This window comes from Salmo salar, chromosome ssa10 (genome assembly GCF_905237065.1).
Source record: "Salmo salar chromosome ssa10, Ssal_v3.1, whole genome shotgun sequence".
Classification (NCBI taxonomy): Eukaryota; Metazoa; Chordata; class Actinopteri; order Salmoniformes; family Salmonidae; genus Salmo; species Salmo salar.
This window is the reverse complement of record NC_059451.1, coordinates 79,405,592-79,428,215: the sequence shown is the minus strand read 5'-3', so window position 1 is coordinate 79,428,215 and position 22,624 is coordinate 79,405,592. Positions and strand designations below refer to the sequence as shown.

General features: G+C 42.7%; 1 protein-coding gene across 7 annotated transcripts in view; it reads left to right on the top strand.

Annotated features, from left to right (window-relative positions):
• Nucleotides 1-2,682: 2,682 nt before the first annotated feature.
• The window catches only part of LOC106560998 (CCR4-NOT transcription complex subunit 2), a 21,951-nt gene continuing 2,009 nt past the window's right edge, over nucleotides 2,683-22,624 (top strand). Inside the window, exons 1-14 of one of the 7 annotated variants that reach the window (XM_014124514.2) lie at nucleotides 2,686-2,704; nucleotides 2,833-2,931; nucleotides 4,390-4,569; nucleotides 11,915-11,987; nucleotides 12,276-12,420; nucleotides 12,732-12,917; nucleotides 13,066-13,145; nucleotides 13,379-13,504; nucleotides 13,876-14,033; nucleotides 16,714-16,831; nucleotides 16,995-17,151; nucleotides 17,288-17,349; nucleotides 22,288-22,337; nucleotides 22,475-22,575. In XM_014124514.2, coding sequence (XP_013979989.2) covers nucleotides 4,402-4,569; nucleotides 11,915-11,987; nucleotides 12,276-12,420; nucleotides 12,732-12,917; nucleotides 13,066-13,145; nucleotides 13,379-13,504; nucleotides 13,876-14,033; nucleotides 16,714-16,831; nucleotides 16,995-17,151; nucleotides 17,288-17,349; nucleotides 22,288-22,337; nucleotides 22,475-22,575 — 1,424 coding nt within the window. In that variant the 5' untranslated portion in view covers nucleotides 2,686-2,704; nucleotides 2,833-2,931; nucleotides 4,390-4,401. Of the gene's footprint in view, nucleotides 2,932-2,991; nucleotides 3,141-4,200; nucleotides 4,225-4,389; nucleotides 4,570-11,914; nucleotides 11,988-12,275; nucleotides 12,421-12,731; nucleotides 12,918-13,065; nucleotides 13,146-13,378; nucleotides 13,505-13,875; nucleotides 14,034-16,713; nucleotides 16,832-16,994; nucleotides 17,152-17,287; nucleotides 17,350-22,287; nucleotides 22,338-22,474; nucleotides 22,576-22,624 lie in introns of those variants that run through there. The other 6 variants (XM_014124519.2, XM_014124517.2, XM_014124520.2 and 3 more) reach the window with 6 other exon arrangements.

The window sequence follows — 22,624 nt, the reverse complement described above, 5'->3', positions numbered from 1 at the left end:
CAGGTCTCTGACCCTCCCTATAGGCTGCCTCATCATCATCGTTGATCAGTCCTACCAATTGAAGATGGTGTTGGAGTTGTGCGTGGCCACACAGTTGTGGGTGAACAGGGAGTACAGGAAGCGACTAAGCACACACCCCTGAAGGACCCCCGTGTTGAGGGTCACTGTGGCGGATGTGTTGTTGCCTTCCCTCACCGCCTCGGGGCAGCCATCAGGAAGTCCAGGATCCAGTTGCAGAAGGTCCCAGGGTCCTTGAGCTTGGTGATGCGCTTGGAGGGGACTATGGTGTTGAATGTTGAGCTGTAGTCAATGAACTGCATTCTTATGTAGGTATTCCTTTTGTCCAAGTGGGTGAGGGCAGTGTGGATTGCAATAGACATTGCGTCATCTGTGGATCTGTTGGGGCAATATGTGAATTGGAGTCGGCCCAGGGTATCTGGGATGATGGCGTTGATGTAAGCCATGACCAGACTTTCAAAGCATTTCATGGCTACAGATGTGAGTGCTATGGGCGATAATCATTTAGCAGGTTACCTTGCCTTTCTTAGGCACAGGGACTATGGTGGTCTGCTTGAAACAAGTTGGTATTACAAACCGGGTCAGGGATAAGTGTCAGTGAAGACACTTGGCAGGTGGTCAGGGCATGCTCTATCAAGTTAATTCAATTTAAGGGCTTTATTGGCATGGGAAACAAATGTTAACATTGCCAAAGCAAGTGCAGTAGATAATAAACAAAAGTGAAATAAACACTAAAAATTAACAGTAAACATTACACAGAAGTTCCAAATGAATAAAGACGTTTCAAATGTGATATTATGGGTATATACCGTGTTGTAACGATGTGCAGATAGTTAAAGTACAAAAGGGAAAATAAATAAACATAAATATGGGTTGTATCTACAACGGTGTTTGTTCTTCACTGGTTGACCTTTTCTTGTGGCAACAGGTCACAAATCGTGCTGCTGTGATGGCACACTATGGTATTTCACCCAGTAGATATGGGAGTTCATCAAAATTGGGTTTGTTTTTCGAAGTCTTTGTGGATCTGTGTGATCTGAGGGAAATATGTGTCTCTAATATGGTCATACATTTGGCAGGAGGTTAGGAAGTGCAGCTCATTTTCCACCTAATTTTGTGGGCAGTGTGCACATAGCCTGTCTTCTCTTGAGAGCCAGGTCTGCCTACGGCGGCCTTTCTCAATAGCAAGGCTATGTTCACTGAGTCTGTACATAGTCAAAGCTTTCCTTAAGTTTTGGATCAGTCACAGTGGTCAGGGATTCTGCCACTGTGTACTCTCTGTTTAGGGTCAAATAGCATTCTAGTTTGCTCTGTTTTTTTGTTAATTTTTCCAATGTGTCAAGTAATTATCTTTTAGTTTTCTCATGATTTGGTTGGGTCTAATTGTGTTGCTGTCCTGGGGCTCTGTGGGGTCTGTTTGTGTTTGTGAACAGAGCCCCAGGACCAGCTTGCTTAGGGGACTCTTCTCCAGGTTCATCTCTCTGTAGGTGATGGCTTTATTATGGAAGGTTCCTTTTAGGTAGATGTAGAATTTTAACGGCTCTTTTCTGGATTTTGTTTTATGTTGTACGCTGAAGATATTCTATCTCCAGCCCTCCTCTATGCAGCACATTACTCTTCATCTGGTGTCTTCTGACAGGCAGAAATGCAGTACTGACTGATGAAGGAGAAAATGTGGGCAATATGGTGGTCCCTCCATAGAATGTAATACTGTAGATATATTGGAGAGGACAACATTTGTTATCTGATATGCTCTTAACCGATAGGCCTATAGCACAGATGAGTTGATACAATGTGTCATGCATACCACATAGATAGAACAATGGAATGATGATGAACAATAAGATTACTTGCAGATGCTTTAAAAGAGGGGTTGGCAACAACAGAAAGGGTTTTTTTTGGCCCAAAAAAGTTTACAAAAAAAATAAGTAAATTGAATTTCCTTTTGGGTTAAAAAGAAGATCACCAGGTATTCAGTAAAGAATAATAAAAAAAAATAGAACATTTGTTTCCAAGTATTCCCACAAAAAAACAGACATGATCGTTTCTCAATGTAAGCAAGGCATGAAATGATTGTTATTTTCCAATATCATAATTGCAGTGTACAAATTATCATTGGGCTCCCGAGTGGCGCAGCAATCTAAGGCACTGCATCTCAGTGCAAGAGGTGTCACTACAGTTCCTGGTTTGAATCCAGACTGCATCACATCCGGCTGTGATTGGGAGTCCCATAGGATGGTGCACAATTGGCCCAGCGTCGTCTGGGTTTGGCCACAGTAGACCGTCATTGTAAATAAGCATTTGTTCTTAACTTACTTGCTTAGTTACATTAAAAATATATATAAAAAAAATCATAATTATTTTCTGGCATCCAGGCTCAGACAAAAATCTGCCTTGAGGCTGAATGTTGTTGTCTACCCCGCTTTAAAATGTTATAAATACAAATAATTGGCAACACTTTTTAAACCCTTTAATGGCATAGGTGACGGTAATTCGTAGCTAGTGAGTGACACATCAATATGATATGGTGATACAACGTCATATCTAGGTTACTGCTACTGCGATATCATGCCTAGGGTTCATTGCCAAACCTCTGTTTTGAAAATGCCCGAAGTGGGAGTGGCTTGTTTTGTTTATCAACTGAGTTTGTTGATGCACTGATCATTGTCTACTACAGATTGGTGAGGTGAGTTCCCCCAACAATATATGTAACTACAAAAACAATATCGCTGACTATTCAAATACATTCTAAGTATTAGCCACGTTGTACCCACATTAGTAGAACGTTCATCATTTGTGTGCGGAAATGATTAGGTTGCAGAGAGGTCAGAGGGTAAAGGCTATTCACCCAGGACTCTCGATTGTAGAATACACAGCCATCTTGGATCTACGAGCAGAAGGGAAATTAATGCGGTGAGTTTTTTTTTTTTTTTTTTTTACAATTTCCACCCTCCCCCCACCCAAATATAAACCCGTTTGGTCCGAATCAAATCGTTGCATCACAACACATTCATATTTGTAGTCCTTGCCGTTCGGTATGTTTTGGACCGGTTCGTGGATTTCAATTCGAACGGTCTTCTGTTTTTGCCTGTGTGGCCGCTAACGTGAATTGAGACCGAGAGGTAGCTACTGGGATTGGGAAGTGGATAGGAGGCAAAGTAGGCCCAACCTGCACATCACTACCTATGGGCAAACAGACTGCCTGACAAGGGTTGTCACCGCTAGTTGTTGAAGCAAACTTATAATCAGACTCATGCTGTATTGGTAGCTAGTTAGCTCAGTTTAGCTAGTTAGGACATAAACAATCAGCTGGCGTTACTAACGTTAGCTAGTTAATAGCTATAGCGTTAGCTAGTTCGCTTGTCTGAGTCCTGTGACCCACATGCATGACTCAAATTCCATTGCATTACACCGGCACACCAAGCCACCTTGCCGGACCCCTTCGTTTCTCGAGAACTATATCTATCTCTCCTGCAACTGGTCCATATTCTTTGCGTCCCTCTGTTCTGCTCGCTTAACTTGATAGGTTTAGATAGCTATTTAGATATTTCTGTCTTGATTAGCTACCTAACTTTGTTAGCCACAACATGCTAAAGCCAAGGATGAACAACCGATGTATCCAGTCACGCGAGAGTGGGTGGCTGTTTAGCTAGTTAGCCAACTAAGTTACACTAAATATAATGTGGCAAGTTCATGTTGATACTCTTCCCCCTGAGGCTCCACTACTACACTGGCAGCAAGCATCTTGCTAGCACAACAAGCATCTTCCTAGTTTTGACACCAGTGTGAGAGATGACCCCATTCAATGCGGAAATAATGACCGTGTGTAGGGTCATTTAAATATGAATAGCTATGTCTCCATGTTCACAAGGTGAGAAAGTGTCCGAGGGTTCTTAGATTGAAGGAACATTTGGTGTGGAGAATAACTGGAATCGGTTGTGAACTTAAGAGGCACCTGAGCAGAAGCTTGTTGAATTGTGCTGAAGGCAATGATGCAGGGATGCACACAGTTGTTGTATGTTGACCAATGCAATGAAACAGTGAAAAATCAACACTTTTTAAAAGTGATTGTGATTTTTTTGCTGTAAGGCACACTGTATGCGCACATTGCGCAATGTGTGTGGGCGTGTAGTTGTCTGGTGGTGAGATGTGAGGTTGTAGTAGTTGAAACTGAAAGTCTAGTCGACCATCGTCATCGGACTAACAGTAGGCTACTGCATAACTGTTGTTTCACTCCTGTCCTGTCCATGATAGTTTTAAAAAATCTGATATGAACAATGTTTTGTCAATAAATGGATGCAGGCATGCTGGTTGACAAAGCCTTTTTGGAGTTGAAATAGTCAAATCTGTTCTTTCATCTCACTTCTGCAGGTGACAAACGGAATGTTCAGTGCTACGAGAAAGAAGTTTGTAGAGGGGGTCGAAAGCGACTACCCTGATGAGGGCATGTACTACAGCCAGCAGTTGCCGTTCTCACATAGGTCGGACAAAGACTTAAGCGCTCTGTCTGCTCGATCACACGTCCCTAGTACAGCTCCCTTTGAACTTGAAGTAAGTACATAACATTTTCACACGTTTCTTCTATAATTTCAATCTGTTTATGCATATTTGTCATATTTAGTGAGATTTAGGCTACTCCATTATCCTACACTACCCGCTGTGTTTATTTGGACTGCGAAGCTAAAACTTTTAATTTGGCTCTATACTCCAGCGTTTTGGAATTGAGATCAAATGTTTCATATGTGGCGACAGGACAGATGTCACCTTTGATTTGACAGTATTTCCATACATGTCTGTTTTGCTGTTTATTAGGGCTAGGAATTGCTAGGGACCTGAAGATATGTATTATCACGATACTTAGGTGCCGGTACGATATGTGTTACGATTCTAGATGTATTGCGATTCAATACTGTGATTTGTTTTTTTAAAATGTTCCAAGCATATTGCTCACCATGCTGTATGTCTGCTGCAGAGGGACAAAAGAGCCATGACAAAAACGAGTTTTGATCAGTCATGGAAAGAAAAGGGCTGAAAACAAATAATCTCCCTATTTAAAAAGAAGATGGGGAACAAGCTATGAAGGAAAGATCCTGAAGTTTTGGTGCAGGTACAGCCAACTAGCGCAAAAAATTATATTGCGATATTGTCACTATGATACGAAACGCTATGTCGTCAAAAATAACATCCTGATATGTAACTGCATCGCAGTTAAAGCAGACATTGAATATCCCTTTGAGCATAGTGAAGTTATTCATTACACTTCAGGTCGTGTATCAAAACACCCAGTCACCACAAAGATACAGGCGTCATTCCTAACTCAGTTGCGGGAGAGGAAGGAAACTGCTCAGAGATTTCACCATGAGGCCAATAGTGATTTTAAAACAGTTACAGAGTTTAATGGCTGTGATAGAGAACTGAGGATGGATCAACAACATTGTAGTTACTCCACAATACTAACCTAATGGACAGAGTGAAAAGAAGGAAGCCTGTACAGAATTAAAAAATATTCCAAAACATGCATCCTGTTTGCAATAAGGCACTAAAGTAATACTGCAAAAATGTGGCAAAGCAAATAGGGTTGGTCGTCAAATATTGGTCGTCTGTTTGTTGACATTTTTAAACGTGTATTTTTCAATATATAGACACACCCTATGTGTTTGAATAAAATCAACTATATGCCTTGAGCTTGTCTGACGCTTTAAGTGCACTGTTTGATTAAATAATTGACACAGATGACTCGAGGGAATCCGATGGCCACACTGTGAAAAAAAAAAAAAAAAAGAATATATAAAAATTATAGTGAGTGACTGGCAAACGTTGTCTCTCTCTCCTCAGTGATTCAGTGAAAAGGCACCACAGCACAGCTATGTTTATCGCACTGTTTGTGCTGAAGCTGCAACATCATTTTAGCCATTTCGTTTCTTACTTGTTTCTCTGACTGAAAAGTTCTGTTAACTGAAATCCACTAATTTGTTGAGGAAAAACATCACCTATTCCCTCAACCCTTGCCGTCTTTACGTGAAACTGGAGTGGTAGGTAGCCTAGTGGTTAGAGCGTTGGGCCCGTAACCGAAAGTTTGCTGGATCGAATTCCTGAGCTGACATGGTAAAAATCTGTCGTTCATCCGCTGAACAAGGCAGTTAACCCACTGTTCCCCGGTAGGCCATCATTGTAAATAAGAATTTGTTCTTAACTGACTTGCCTAGTTAAATAAAGGTAAAATATTTTTTTGTAATTTTTTTTATTACATTGCATGCATGTGACCAATAAATTGGTTATAACAAACTCCGAACACTGTAATGTGAGAGCAAAGTGGATGCGGAGGACGTGAAAAGAAACTCGAAACGGGCAAATGTTTATTTTTTATTTCACTTTTATTTAAGTAGGAAAGTCAGTTACGAACAAATTCTTATTTACAATGACGGCCATCCAAAAGGCCTCCTGCGGGAGATTAAAATAAAATATAAATAAAAATATTGGACAAAACACACATCACGACAAGAGACAACACAACACTACATAAAGAGAGACCTAACACAACAACAACATGGCAGCAACACGCCAACACAGTATGGTAGCAACACAACATGACAGCAACATGGTAGTAGCACAACATGGTAGCAGCACTTAACAGAGTACAAACATTATTGGGCACAGACAACAGCAAAAAGGGCTGGTTGCTCAGGAGGGAAAGGGGAAGTCACATCTGTGGAAGACATTTTACTTACACTGAACAAAAATATAAACTTCACCTGCAACAATTTCTAATATTTTACTGAGTTACAGTTCATATCAGGAAATCAGTCAATTTAAATAAATTCATTAGGCCCTAATCTATGGATTTGACATGAATGAGAATACAGATATGTATCTGTTGGTCACAGATACCTTAAAAAAAAAGGGGGCCGTGGATCAGAAAACGAGTTAGTGTCTGGTGTGACCACCAATTGCCTCATGCAGCGCGACATCTCCTTCGCATAGAGTTGATCAGGCTGTTAATTGTGGCCTGTGGATTGTTCCACTCTTCAATGGCTATGCGAAGTTCTTGGATATTGGCGGTAACTGGTACACGCGGTCGTACACGTCGATCTAGAGCATCCCAAACATGCTCAATGGGTGACGTGTGGTGAGTATGCAGGCCATGGAAGAGCACACTTCTCTAGTATGCCAGTGGCCATCGAAGGTGAGCATTTGCCAGCTCAGGTCAAGATCCTGGTGAGGATGACGAGCACTTGAGCTTCCCGAGACGGTTTCTGACAATTTGTGCAGAAATACATCTGTTGTTCAAACCCCCAGTTTCATCGGGTGGCTGGTCTCAGACAATATCGCAGGTGAAGAAGAAGGATGTGGAGGTCCTGGCTGGCGTGGTTACACGTGGTCTGTGTTTGTGAAGCCTGTTGAACGTACTGCCAAATTCTCTAACATGACGTTGGAGGTGGCTTATTGTAGAGAGATTAACATTAAATTCTCTGTCAACAGCTCTGGTGGACATTCCTGCAGTCAGCATGTCAATTGCACGCTCCCTCAAAACTTAAGACATCTGTGACATTGTGTTGTGTGACACAGCTGAACATTTTAGGGTGGCCAATTATTGTCCCCAGCACAAGGTGTACCTGGGTAATGATCATGCTGTTTAATCATCTTCTTGATATGCCACACCTGTCAGGTGGATGGATTATCTTGGAAAGGAGAAATGCTCACTAACAAAGATGTAAACACATTTTAGAGAAATAAACTTTTTGTGTGTATGGAACATTTCTGGGATCTTTTATTTCAGCTCATGAAACATGGGACCAACACTTTACATGTTGCATTTATATTTTTGTTCAGAAAAAAAGGAGGGTGTAGGAGCAATCATTTTGTGAGTATTGAGTGGCGAACAGGTGCTGTTAGATTACAATATTATTTTTACTGATGATGAATAACTTGTATGCTGTTTGATGACATGAACAAATTAATGATTGATTGATACATTAGCATATATATTGAAGTATAGGCCTAACTAAGTTACAAGACCCCATAATTACAAAGCGAAAACAAGTGTTTAGACATTTTTGCAAGTGTATTCAAAATAAAAACCAGAAATACCTTATTTACATAAGTATTCAGACCATTTGCTATGAGACTCGAAATTGAGCTCCAGTGCATCTTGTTTCCATTGATCATCCTTGAGATGTTTCTACAACTTGATTGGAGTCCATCTGTGGTAAATTCAATTGGTTGGACAGGATTTGGAAAGGCACACACTTGTCTTTATAAGGTCCCGCAGTTGACAGTGTATGTCAGAGCATAAACCAAGCCACGAGGTCGAAGGAATTGTAGAGCTCTGAGACAGGATTGTGGTGAGGCACAGATCTGGGGAAGGGTGCCAAAAGATTTCTGCAGCATTGAAGTTCCCCAAGAACACAGTGGCCTCCATCATTCTCAAATGGAAGAATTTTGGAACCACCAAGACTCTTCCTGGAGCTGGCCGGCCAGCCAAACTGAGCAATCGGGGGAGAATGGCCTTGGTCAGGGAGGTGACCAAGAACCCGATGGTCACTATGACAGAGCTCTAGAGTTCCTCTGTGGAGGTGGGAGAACCTTCCAGAAGGACAACCATCTCTACAGCACTCCACCAATCAGGCCTTTATGATAGTGTGGCCAGACAGTAGCCACTCCTCAGTAAAAGGCACATGACAGCCCGCTTGGAGTTTGCCAAGAGAGGGCTCTCAGACCATGAGAAACAAGATTCTCTGGTCTAATGATTATTATTTTATTTAACCTTTATTTAACTAAGCAAGTCAGTTAACACATTTTATTTACAATGACATGCAAAGTGTCGCTTCCAGGGCTGTGGCGGTCATGTGATTGTCAAGCAAATAACTGTCAGTCTCATGGTAATTGACCGTTAATTAAAATAAAGGGGATCCACAAATGCAAGCTGCTGATGCATGCCTTTGAAACATCTACATTTTAAAAGTCTAAAGTGTAATACATCCACTTAATTGCCTGTACACCACAATAACACCAGATTATTTTAGGCAGGTCTTTCCTACGAAACATTATAATAAAAAATAATGGCACTTCTTCATATATATGATTTTATTGTAAGAATATAATTGAACTTCACTGAGTACAATTCTAAGGATATTTTTCCGAGCTAGTGCGCACATGGAAAGGTTATTCTGTGTTCAGCTTTAAAAGTGATAATTTTAAATGGATTATATGCTTGATTTTGAGTTATTTGGCAACTTTAGATGGGCTGCATGATCCCACTATATTGATGATGTAAAAAAAAAAAACTTTGGGGGGGAACAAGGCATACACCATTTCTTGTCGCAGTGTAATTGCCTATATGTGTGAAATTAGTTTATGATTTAAAATGGCCAATTATCAGCTGGGCAGGCTAAACACCATCACCATTATATAATGATTAAGCTGTTATGATTTAGCATACACACAATTTTGTTTATGGTTTTAATTTTTTACTGAAGGCAACAAAAACCAGCATGGTGACATCAGCATTGTGACAGTAGGTTACTTAGGCTTTCATATAGGAATGTTTGTATTTTCTCTTTTTTTCGTTTGAATGGGAACACACGTGAGGAATAAATAAGACGCTTCTAAGTATGTAAATAAAAATAAGCACAATGGAAGATAATAAAAGTATTGGGCTCAAAGTTTAAGCTGCCTGTTGGCGATAACGGCTATTGTTTCAGTTCACTATCATAGGCTATAGAACTCGCCAAAGTTAGGCTATAAGGTTCTGATTTAAGAAACACCAGCATGTTTACTATGTCGGGCTTCAGTGAAGACCGGAGACAGATAACTATGTTCCCTGCTTATGTTCCCTGCTGTGCTGAACACCCTCTGACGCAGTGCTGGTAGCACAAATGCACATCTACTTTTTAGCAAGCAGAGTCAATAAAGGAAAACGACAGTGGTTATCCCGCCACCATGACGGGGTCAGCAGTGTCCGGTTCCTTCTCTTCTATTTACATACACTTAGGTTGGAGTCATTAAAACTTGCTTTTCAACCACTGTGTTGCTGCCTTGCTATGTTGTCTTAGGTCTCTCTTAATGTAGTGTTGTGTTGTCTCACTTGTTGTGATGTGTGTTTTGTCCTATATTTATATTGTACTTGTTTTTAATCCCAGGCCCCCGTCCCTGCAAAAGGCCTTTTGCCTTTTGGTAGGCCGTCATAGTAAATAAGAATTTGTTCTTAACTGGCTTGCCTAGTTAAATAAAGGTTAAGTAAATAAAAGTATTGTCTGTAGGTTGATGAGGGAAAAAACAATTTAATCAATTTTAGAATAAGGCTGTAATGTAACAAAATGTGGAATAAGTCAAGGGGTCTGAATACTTTCCAGATGGACTGTATATATGGATGATTTATAAAGCCAGGCACATTTAACAGTTAGGCTATTGATTATAGACCTAATTAAATTGGGGTTTCCTCTCTCCTCAATTTTATCAGACAATTAAGGCAAGGGCTGTTTCCTCTTCTACTTACCCCGCTGCTCCCTCTGCTGCATTGTACTCAACACCAATATGCTGGTTAACTTTTCTATTATTCATAGCACATAGGGAAAGTTAGCAATTCTACTGCGCACCGAAGATTCTTTCGTGACCGCTATCCAATGCGGGAGAAAGCGCATATGTTATAAAATAATATTATATTTATTAGTGTTGCACCATTATTTTTGCATAATATAACCATGTACAATTTAAGTATCACATGTTTTCAAGTGATTGACTGTGCCATCCCCATGGCCTCCGCAATGGATTAGTCCACTGAAACAGGTGTGAATCAGACAGGTGTCTTGTGCACCATGAGGAAGAAAATATATTTTTGCGACTGCTTGACTAAAGAAATCTTGGTCGACAAACAGCCTATCGACCAGTCAGTCCTAAAAGCGATTCACTTACTTTTTGTCCTGAATACAAAGTGTTATATTTGGGGCAAATACAACACATTACTCAATACCACGCTCCATATTTTCAAGCATAGTTGTAGCTGCATCATGTTATGGGTATGCTTGTAATCGTTGAGGTTTGAGGAATTTTCAGGATAAAAAAGAAACGGAATGGAGTTAAGTACAGGCAAAATCCTAGAGGAAAACCTGGTTCAGTCTGCTTTCCACCAGACACTGACACTTTGGAGTTGAAACCTAAAACACAAGACTAAATCTACACTGGAGTTGCTTACCAAGAAGACAGTTAATGTTCCTCAGTGGCGACTTAAATCTACTTGAAAATCTATGGCAAGACCTGAACATGGTTGTCTAGCAATGATCAACAACCATTTTGACAGAATTTGTAACACAAATTGTGGAAAAAGTCAGGCAGTGTGAATACTTTCTGAAGGCACTAATCTGAAACATAACCAAAACAAACTGCAAATGCAGATAAACAAGTTCATTGCGTGATAGGAATATGGGACCAAATACTAGACTTTTGACTACTTTAGTACACACACAAGTGAATTTGTCAAAATACTTATGACACCTTCAAATGGGGAGACATTACTTTCTAAATGGTAAGACACATATGCATGAAAATAACCTGAAATAAAAGGTGACATTCTGCTGTCGCCTCATATGAAATGTTTGATCTCAAAATGCTGGAATATAGAGCCAAATGAAATGTATTAGCTTCACCGCCCAAATAAATACATAGGCATATACACTCCCCTAACTTTATAACTTTGCCTTAGCATTGATGGTGTTACTATTATCCTTGAAATTGAACACCCAAATTCCTGTGTAATTCCAATGTGATTTGTAAACCGTGATATATGAACTGCCCGAATGTGCAGTTATGTGTTATTGATAAAGGCATTGTCATCTCTGGCTGTTCTTGTTTCCAGTACTCCCTCCTCTCATTATGTGGTTTATCTCTTCTCTTCTTCCAGATGCTCTCGTCTCCCTCACCGTCGTCATCAGGTCAACTGTCCCAGCTTGGTGCCAGTTTATACGGCCCACAGAGTAAGCTGACTGCATCTGTTTTCAGGGTCTTTCCTACTAAGTCCATAATACATTTATGTCTGTAACAATTTGGTAGTCAAGTCATACCTGGAGCAATTTGATCATTACAAATAATTACCCAATATACCTGATTTAAATATACCCAATTCTAAACAGACTTCAACACTATTCCCTTAGGCACTTCTTGTTGATCTCAAAAGATTACTTTAAGAGATATCCAATCTATTGGTCACTTTGGAAGTTGGTAAGAGAGACCCATGTTTACTGTTTCTATTTCTCGCGTTGCAGGTGCACTAGGCTTCTCGATAAGGGGCATGGGAAACAACACTCAGTTAAACCGCAGCTTAACGCAAGGCACCCAGCTACCGAGCCATATCACCCCCACCACGGGGGTGCCCACCATGTCCCTCCATACCCCGCCCTCGCCAAGCAGGTGTGTTTAAGAGATGAGACGTGAGACAGAGATGCTGGAGAGGGAGATATAGCTTTGGCAATGTAAACATATGTTTCCCATGCCAATAAAGCCCATTGAATTGAGATATTCTGGAGACAGACATATAACACATAAGCCAGTGTGTTTGAATGCCATGGAATCATTATTCTGCTGCTAATTAGTTAGCCAGTCAGTTCAGTTCAGTGGTTGCAGAGCAGGACAGGACATTTATTAGTAAAGTCATCATCTGGCTTCATATCAACCCATTCTGTCCTCCCATCTATCTCCAACCCATGATGTGTCCTCCGCAGGGGGATCCTGCCGATGAACTCGAGGAACATGCTGAACCACTCCCAGGTGGGCCAGGGCATCGGGATGGTCAGCAGCAGGACCAACAGCATGGGCAGCTCAGGGCTGGGCAGCCCCAACCGCAGCTCCCCCAGCATCATCTGTATGCCCAAACAGCAGCCTGCACGGCAGCCCTTCACCATCAACAGGTACACGGTCTGGCTGGCCATACAATTGAAAGATCTGCTGTTCTCAACTCTGTATAAAAGTATAAATCAATCGTTTTTTTGTGATGATTGGAAATAGATATTAAGGTGCTCCAGTTGGAGGCTAAAGTTGTCCTCTGTATTTCTGTAGCATGTCAGGATTCGGGATGAACCGAAACCAGGCGTTTGGGATGAACAACTCGTTATCAAGCAACATCTTCAATGGCACAGGTTAGTAGTGTGTCACTTCATAATAACCAACTATCTGATGCTCAGTCTGGCCATTGATTGAGACATCACACTCAGCCCGGTGTTTACCTGTATGTTTTTGTTGCCAAGTTTTTATAACGTTCACTTTCGTATCCATTCACACAATCTGTAAGACACACAGTCAGCATGAATAGTAACACACATTTACCTACCCATATGGCTTTCTTACAAGTCTTTAACCCTCCCTCTCACAGACGGTAGTGAAAACGTGACGGGGCTAGACCTGTCCGACTTCCCTGCGTTAGCAGACAGGAGTCGGAGGGAAGGAAGTGGAAACCCAACGCCGCTACTCAACCCACTAGCTGGAAGGGCCCCCTATGGTAAGAAGTCTTTATAGCGCACTAGTAAAGATTTATAATTGTGGACTAATCTAGGCGGGCTACCTATAGTAAGGGCTCAACGTAGTGCACTAGAAAGACGGGCTCCTTGTTAATGCACTAGGCTTGGATGCTAAAGGCACTTGGCAGTGCATGTGTAAAAAGCATCAGATTCATCACGTTACTGTGGGCCAGTCAGTACGGCTAGACACATTCTCATTGTAAATACTCAGTTCACTTGTCTCTCTTCAAATATAAACAGTGGCGAGTCATGTGATGAGGAAAGGGAAAAGGCCTTCTCCAATGGTGTGTGTATATATATATATATATAACCCAAGGCTAAACTTCTTTCTCATTGTGGTGATTTATTTAAGAAGCCTCTTCTCTTCATCTCATGACCTCATCAGTTGGCATGGTGACAAAGCCATCGAATGAGCCGACACAGGATTTCTCCATCCACAACGAGGACTTCCCTGCACTGCCTGGTCCCAACTACAAGGACCCCACGTTGAGCAATGACGACAGCAAGACAGTGAGTCACGCAGACAGACAGGCTTACTTTAGCCTGGTTGTCAGTCTGTTATCCTTGGTCGTTGTCATGCCAAACATGGATAAAGCAGAAACGGACAGGCAACCAGGCAAGGCCTCCTTATATTGAGCAGCAACAGCTACTGCATATTCAAGTGTTTCACCTTATATATATATATATATATAATGGCGCCGGAGGTTATGGCCGCCGTTTTTCGGGCTCCTAACCAACTGTGTTATTTGGTTTGTTTTTCCGCATTGTTTGTAACTTATTTTGTACATAAAGTTGCTACTACCGTCTCTTATGACCGAAAAGAGCTTCTGGACACCAGAACAGCAATTACTCACCTCGAACTGGACAAAGATTTTTTTCTTTAATGAGTCTGACGCAAAGGATATACTGCTCCCCCTGGAGAATAGGCCCAAACCCCATCATTTGCATGAAGAAAAGGCAGAGATACAGAGGGAGAAGGTCGGGGTGCCTTGTTAGGAAAACAAACTCGATGATCTACCGTCGAGACTATCCTATCAACGGGACATTAAAAACAGTAATATCTTATGTTTCACTGAGTCGTGGCTGAATGACGACACGGATAATATAGAGCTGGCTGGGTTTTCCGTGCATTGGCAGGACAGAGCAGCTACGTCTGGTAAGACGAGGGGTGGGGTATGTGTCTATTTGTCAATAACAACTGGTGCGCGATGTCTAATATTAAAGAAGTCTCAAGGTATTGCTCGCCTGAGGTAGAGTACCTCATGATAAGCTGTAGACCACACTATCTACCAAGAGAGTTCTCATCTATATTATTCGTGGCCGTCTATTTACCTCCACAAACCGATACCGGCACTAAGGCCGCACTCAACGAGCTGTAAATGCTCATCCAGAAGCAGCGCTCCTACTGGCCGGGGACTTTAATTCAGGCATACTTTAAATCCGTTTTACCTAATTTCTACCAGTATGTTACATGTGTAACAAGAGAAAAAAAAACTCTAGACCACCTTTACTCCACACACAGAGACGCATACAAAGTTCTCCCTCACCCTCCATTTGGCAAATCTGACCATAATTCTAAAACTAAAGCAGGAAGTACCAGTGACTCGCTCAATACGGAAGTGGTCAGACGCGGATGCTACTCTACAGAATTGTTTTGCTAGCACAGACTGGAATATGTTCCGTGATTCATCTAATGGCATTGAGGAGTATACCACCTCAATCACCAGCTTCATCAGTAAGTGCATTGACGACGTCGTCCCCACAGTGGCCGTACGTACATATCCCAACTAGAAGCCATGGATTACAGGCAACATCCGCACCGAGTTAAAGGCTACTGCTGCCTCTTTCAAGGAGTGGGAGACTAATCTGGACCCTTATAAGAAATCCCGCTATGCCCTCAGACGAACCATCAAACAAGCCAAGCTTCAATAGAGGATTAAGATTGAATCCTACTACACCGGCTCTGATGCTCGTCGGATGTGGCAGGGATGGAAAACTATTACAGGCAACATCCACACCGAACTAAAGGCTAGAGCTGCCGCTGTCAAGGAGCGGGAAGTGTTTTCACTGACATTTTCAACCTCTCCCTGACCGAGTCTGTAATACCCACATGAGACAGCCTATAGGGAGGAGGTCCGAGACCTGGCAGTGTGGTGCCAGGACAACCTCCTCTCCCTCAATGTGAGCAAGACAAAGGAGTTGTTCATGGACTACAGGAAAAGGATTGCCGAACAGGCCCCCATTAACATCAACAGAGCTGTGGTGGAGTGAGTCAAGAGTTTCAAGTTCCTTGGTGTCCACATTACCAACAAACTATCATGGTCCAAACACACCAAGACAGTCGTGAAGAAGGCACGACAACACCTTTCCCCCTCAGGAGACTGAAAAGATTTGGCATGGGTCCCCAGATCCTCAAAAAGTTCTACAGCTGCACCATCGAGAGCATCCTGACCGGTTGCATCACCGCCTGGTATGGCAACTGCTCGGCATCCGACCTTAAGGCACTACAGAGGGTAGTGCGTACGGCCCAATACATCACTGTGGCCAAGCTTCCTGCCATCCAGAACCTGTATACTAGGCGGTGTCAGAGGAAGGCCCATAAAATTGTCAAAGACTCAGTCATAGACTGTTTTCTCTGCTACCTCACGGCAAGTGGTACTGGAGCGCCAAGTCTAGGTCCAAAAGGCTCCATAACAGCTTCTACCACCAAGCTATAAGACTGCTGAACAATTAACCAAATGGCCACCTGGACTATTTACCTTGACCCCCTCCCCCCTTTGTTTTTACACTGCTGCTACTCACTGTTTATTATCTATGCATAGTCACTTTGCCCCAACCTACATGTACAAACTACCTCGACTAACCTGTACCCTCGCACATTGACTCGGTACCCCCTGTATATAGCCTCGCTATTGTTATGTAATTTTATTGTTACTTTTTGTTTACTTTAGGTTATTTAGTAAATCTTTTCTTAATTCTTTAACTGCATTTTTGGTTAAGGGCTTGTAAGTAAGCATTTCAGGGTAAGGTCTACACCTGTTGTATTCGGCACATGTGACAAATAAAATTTGATTTGATTTAGTTATAAGAGCGGACATCTTGTATAAAAAGCAATGTTCCATGATGTCATGTGGGTTATAGATGTAATAAAAATAAGATTATTAATTCATTTGTTTTTTGCTTTGTTCAGAACGTAAACTCTACAGGCAAGAGCACGTCCAGTGCAGATGGGCCCATGTTCCCCGGAGACAAGACGACCTCAGCACAGAACAACAACCAGAAGAAAGGGATCCAGGTGTTACCTGACGGTGAGCCTTCTCAACCAATCACACCTCTCGGTCTCGACCGGGGTGGGTTTTGAGATGGTTTCTGTATGACTGTTGGCCAGTGGCGTTGTCCAAATTTGCACTAGCTGGAGGGAAAGCTCAACTTGTTGATTATTATTTTGTGTTGATTTTCCTACATCTGTAGGGCGGGTGATGAACATTCCCAGGGGAATGGTGACGGACCAGTTTGGAATGATTGGCTTGCTGACATTTATTCGAGCGGCGGAGACGGACCCAGGCATGGTGCACCTGGCGCTGGGGAGTGACCTCACAACACTGGGACTCAACCTCAACTCTCCAGAGTAAGATGGCTGCCCTGTCTCAATATTACGTTGAAGGGATACATAAATCAAAAATCTAAGTTTTGTCAGATGTTCTTTATCATCAAAAGTGGTTAAGTCCATGTTGAGAGTAACATGTCCCTTCCTCTCCTGACAGAAACCTGTACCCCAAGTTTGCTTCCCCCTGGGCATCAGCACCGTGTCGACCTCAAGACATTGGTAAGACATTATCCTGACCACACGCACACTGACACACACCAAGACGCACACCAAGACACATACACCTGTGCAGATACAAAGATGGCGCCGAAGAACATGGCTGACGTTTTACATTCTCCCAACCAATTGTGCTATTTTGTAATTTTTTTGTGTGTTTTGTGTAACTTATTTTTTAACTTATTGTGTACATAATGTTACTGCTAACTTCTGGACATCAGAAAAGTGATTACTCAACGCGGACTGTAGGAAACTTTTTTTCCTTTAACGAGTCCGACGAGAAGGATATCCTGCTTTCAGTGGAACAGGCCCAGATCTACGCCTTTTGCGCAAAGAAAAGACGCTGGAAAATAGGCCGCAGATCGGGCACCCTTCTGAGAATCCGGAGGCAAGCAATTAACTCCCATTGCCTTCCATTGTTCTTGCTAACGTGCAATCATTGGAAAATAAAACTGATGACCTACGATTTAAGATTATTCTACCAACGGGACATTAAAAACTGTAATATCTTATGTTTCACCGAGACGTGGCTGAACGAAGATACGGACAATATAGAGCTAGCAGGATTTTCCATGCACCGGCAGAACAGAGACGCTACCTCTGGTAAGACGAGGGGTGGGGGTGAGTGTCTTTTTGTCAATAACAGCTGGTGCGTGATGTCTAATATTAAAGAAGTCTCGAGGTATTGCTCACCTGAGGTAGAGTGCCTCATGATAAGCTGTAGACCACACTATCTACCAAGAGAGTTCTCATCTGTATTATTCATAGCCGTCTATTTACCACCACAAAGCGAAGCTGGCACGAAGACCGCTCTCAACCAACTCTATAAGGCCATAAGCAAAGAAGAAAATGCTCACCCAGAAGTGGCGCTCCTAGTGGCCAGGGACTTTAATGCAGGCAAACTTAAATCAGTTTTACCAAATTTTTACCAGCATGTCACATGTACAACCAGGGGGAAAAAACCCTAGACCACCTTTACTCCACACACAGAGATGAATACAAAGCTCTCACCCGCCCTCCATTTGGCAAATCTGACCATAATTCTATCCTCCTGATTCCTGCTTACAAGCTAATACTAAAGTAGGAAGTACCAGTGACTCGCTCTATACGGAAGTGGTCAGATGACGCGGAAGCTACAGGATTGTTTTGCTAGCACAGACTGGAATATGTTCCGTGATTCATCTAATGGCATTGAGGAGTATACCACCTCAGTCACCAGCTTCATCAATAAGTGCATTGACGACGTCGTCCCCACAGTGACCGTACGTACATATCCCAACTAGAAGCCATGGATTACAGGCAACATCTTCACCGAGCTAAAGGCTAGAGCTGCCACTTTCAAGCAGTGGGAGACTAATCTGGACCCTTATAAGAAATCCCGCTATGCCCTCAGACGAACCATCAAACAAGCCAAGCGTCAATAGAGGATTAAGATTGAATCCTACTACACCGGCTCTGATGCTCGTCGGATGTGGCAGGGCTGGAAAACTATTACGGACAACAAAGGGAAACCCAGACGCGAGCTGCCCAGTGACGCGAGCCTACCAGATGAGCTAAATGCCTTTTATGCTCGCTTCGAGGCAAGCTAAACTGAAGCATGCACGAGAGCACTGTTCTGGATGACTGTGTGATAATGTTCTTGGTAGCCGATGTGAACAAAACCTTTAAACAGGTCAACATTCACAAAGCCTCAGGGCCAGACGGATTACCAGGACGTCTACTCAAAGCATGCGTGGACCAACTGTCAAGTGTTTTCACTGACATTTTCAACCTCTCCCTGACCGAGTCTGTAATACCTACATGTTTCAAGCAGACCACCATAGTCCCTGTGCCCAGGGGCGAAAATCTGATATCAACTTTGGAGGGGACAATTACATGAAATTTTCTCAAGAGCAATTCCTGAGGGGGACACCAAAAGTAGTGCTGTAACACATAGCCTACATTGTAATATGGTAAATGTATATTGAGGAACCAAAGAAATAAGGTGTTTGCCATACTCCTAACTACCGGTACCCAAAACTACACAACAGCAATACCATTGCCTTTAACAAATCTTAGTTCAGTCACCAGTTTAAGTTGAGAGTGGGGGTATCCATGGCATTTTCCAATTATGTTCCTATTTTACAAGTCCAAAAAATTGAGAACCTTTCATAATGTTGCCAAACAAAGACTCAACAAACTTACCTGAGACTCCCTGTCTCTGCCAGTCTGTCCCTGCATATCTGTCCCCAACTCTGCTGTCTGTGTGCCATCTGTTGCCTGCTCTGCCTAATGACATCATTGTGAAACATTTCCATTAGAATTTCATTTCTTTCTTATGAACATTTTATCAACTAGTCTTTGAGATATTAGGCTACTAGGGTTCTTACTTTGCGTTTTGGTGTACTGAAAAATACTCTGATGTCCGTCTTTTATTTTTCTGCCATTTTTCTACCTGGCTGGCTGGCTACACACACAGTGTGTAGGTTATTTACAGTAGGAGATGGGCTTCTAACATCTTATCTTTTATCATTCTATTTGGGCTTCGATCTAAAAGGTAGCTAGCAAATGTGAAACGGATTAAAATGACAAGAGTTGACAGCTGTATGAGTTCACCATTTACACAACATATGCTGCAACCTTTTGTAATTTTAATAGTTTGTTTCATATTGGCTGGCTTCCAACAATAGCTGAATTTGCAAAGCAAGCGAGCACCAATTCCGTTTCAGTGGTGTTTGCTATAATCTTTGCTACCCGGGTTAAATAAAATAAATAAATAAATAAATAAAAGTTCCCTTGCGACAATTTAGCTTTTGCAACGAGACCATTAAATATATTTAAGACAATTGTAGAAGAGAGTGTAGTTCAGTTTGGACTTCAGTTTATCGCTAACCTTATCACAGGGACTTTGAAGCACTAACTTACATCATCTGCATGCTGATCTTGGAATAAATTGACGATAGCAAAGATTCCATCTTTGACGACGCCACATAAATGGAATAGGTACTAGCTAGCTTAATTGTTAATATTTGCGCGCTAGCTCTGCATATTCAGCTAGTGTGTGTGCGTGATTGACTGGATTAACCTCACGTCAGTTACGTTCATTGAGTGCCTTTCAGACAGTAGACACGACCCCTCTTACCTTGCCAGTGGATCAAACCATTGTGAGGCAAAGGGTGGGGGGGTCGCAATCTTTTGAAACTTAAAAACGCACTATTAAGTGTCTATAATCAGCACAATTGCTTTCATTGCGTATTATTAATATTATTTAAATTACATAGTTATGTTTCAGTGATATATTGGGGGGGACAAATCATATTTTTCCCAGGATGGGGGGGTCGTGTGTCCCCCCAGGATTTCCGCCCCTGTCTGAGCCCAAGGAAGCAAAGGTAACCTGCCTAAATGATTACTGCCCTGTGGCACTCACGTCGGTAGCCATGAAGTGCTTTGAAAGGCTGGTCATGGCTCACATCAACAGCATCCTCCTGGACACCCTAGACCCACTCCAATTCGCATACTGCCCCAACAGATCCACAGATGATGTGATGTCAATTGCACTCCACACTGCCCTTTCCCACCTGGATAAAAGGAAAACCTATGTGAGAATGCTGTTCATTGACTACAGCTCAGCGTTCAACACCATAGTGCCCACTAAGCTCATCACTAAGTTAAGGACTCTGGGACTAAACACCTCCCTCTGGACTTCCTGAAGGGCCACCCCCAGATGGTAAGAGTAGGCAACAACATCTGCCATGCTGATCCTTAACACTGGGGCCCCTCAGGGGTGTGTACTTAGTCCCCTCCTGTATTCCCTGTTCACCCACTACTGTGTGGCCAAACATGACTCCAACACCATCATGAAGTTTGCTGATGACACAACAGTGGTAGGCCTGATCACCGACAACGATGAGACAGTCTATAGGGACTGGTGAGAGAACTGGCAGTGTGGTACCAGGACAACAACCTCTCCCTCAGTGTGAGCAAGACTAAGGAGCTGATCGTGGACTACAGGAAAAGACGGGCCGAACAGGCCCCCATTAACATTGACGGGGCTGTAGTGGAGCGGGTCGAGAGTTTCAAGTTCCTTGGTGTCCACATCAGCAACCAACTATCATGGTCCAAACATACTAAGACAGTTGTGAAGAGGACACGACAAAACCTTTTCCCCCTCATTTGGCATGGGCCCCCAGATCCTCAAATGGTTCTACAGTTGCACCATCGAGGGCATCCTGACCGGTTGCATCACCACCTGGTATGGCAACTGCTCGGACACCTGACTGTAAGGCGCTACAGAGGGTAATGCGAACGGCCCAGTACATCACTGGGGCCAAGCTTCCTGCCATCCAGGACCTAGGCGGTGTCAGAGGAAAGCCCATAAATTTGTCAGAGACTCCAGTCACCCAAGTTATAGACTTTTATTTTCTGCTACTGCACGGCAAGCGGTACCAGGACCAAAAGTCCAGGACCAAAAGGCTCCATAACAGCTTCTACCCCCAAGCCATTAGACTGCTGAACAACTCATAAAATCATAAAATCGCCACCGGACAATTTCCATTTACCCCCCCCCTCTTTTGTACACTGCTGGTTGTTTGTTACCTATGCATAGTCATTTTGCCCCCACCTACATGTTCAGATTACCTCAACTAGGCTGTACCCCCGCACACTGACTCTGTACCGGTGCCCCCTGTATATAGCCTCGTTATTCTTATTGTGTTACTTTTTATTTTAGTCTACTTGGTAAATTTCTTCTTCTTGAACTGCACTGTTGTTTAAGGGCTTGTAAGTAAGCATTTCACAGTAAAGTCTACACTTGTTGTATTCGGCGCATGTGAAAAATAAAGTTTGATTTGACCAGGATAGTCCACTCATTTGCCACATTTTCCACTGTATTCCACCAATACGCGCACACACCCGCACCCCGCACTGAACCTTTTGGTGACCCTGGTGCCGCCTCTCTTTCAGACTTCCACGTCCCGTCTGAGTACTTAACCAACATTCACATACGGGACAAGGTAGGTGATGAATCAGTAATCTAACCAGTTTGTGTAACACCCCCTTTCATGTGGCATTGATCTTATGCTCTTGAAGAAAGCACAATGTCATCATTGGATAAACGAATGATGGTGTTGATAAAGACGTCTCTCCTCAGCTGGCAGCTATTAAACTGGCTCGTTACGGTGAAGACCTGTTGTTCTATCTGTACTACATGAACGGAGGAGACCTGCTACAGCTCCTGGCAGCAGTAGAGCTGTAAGTAGCACATCCAAACTACTACTGAAGGCATTTAACTTACTTTGTA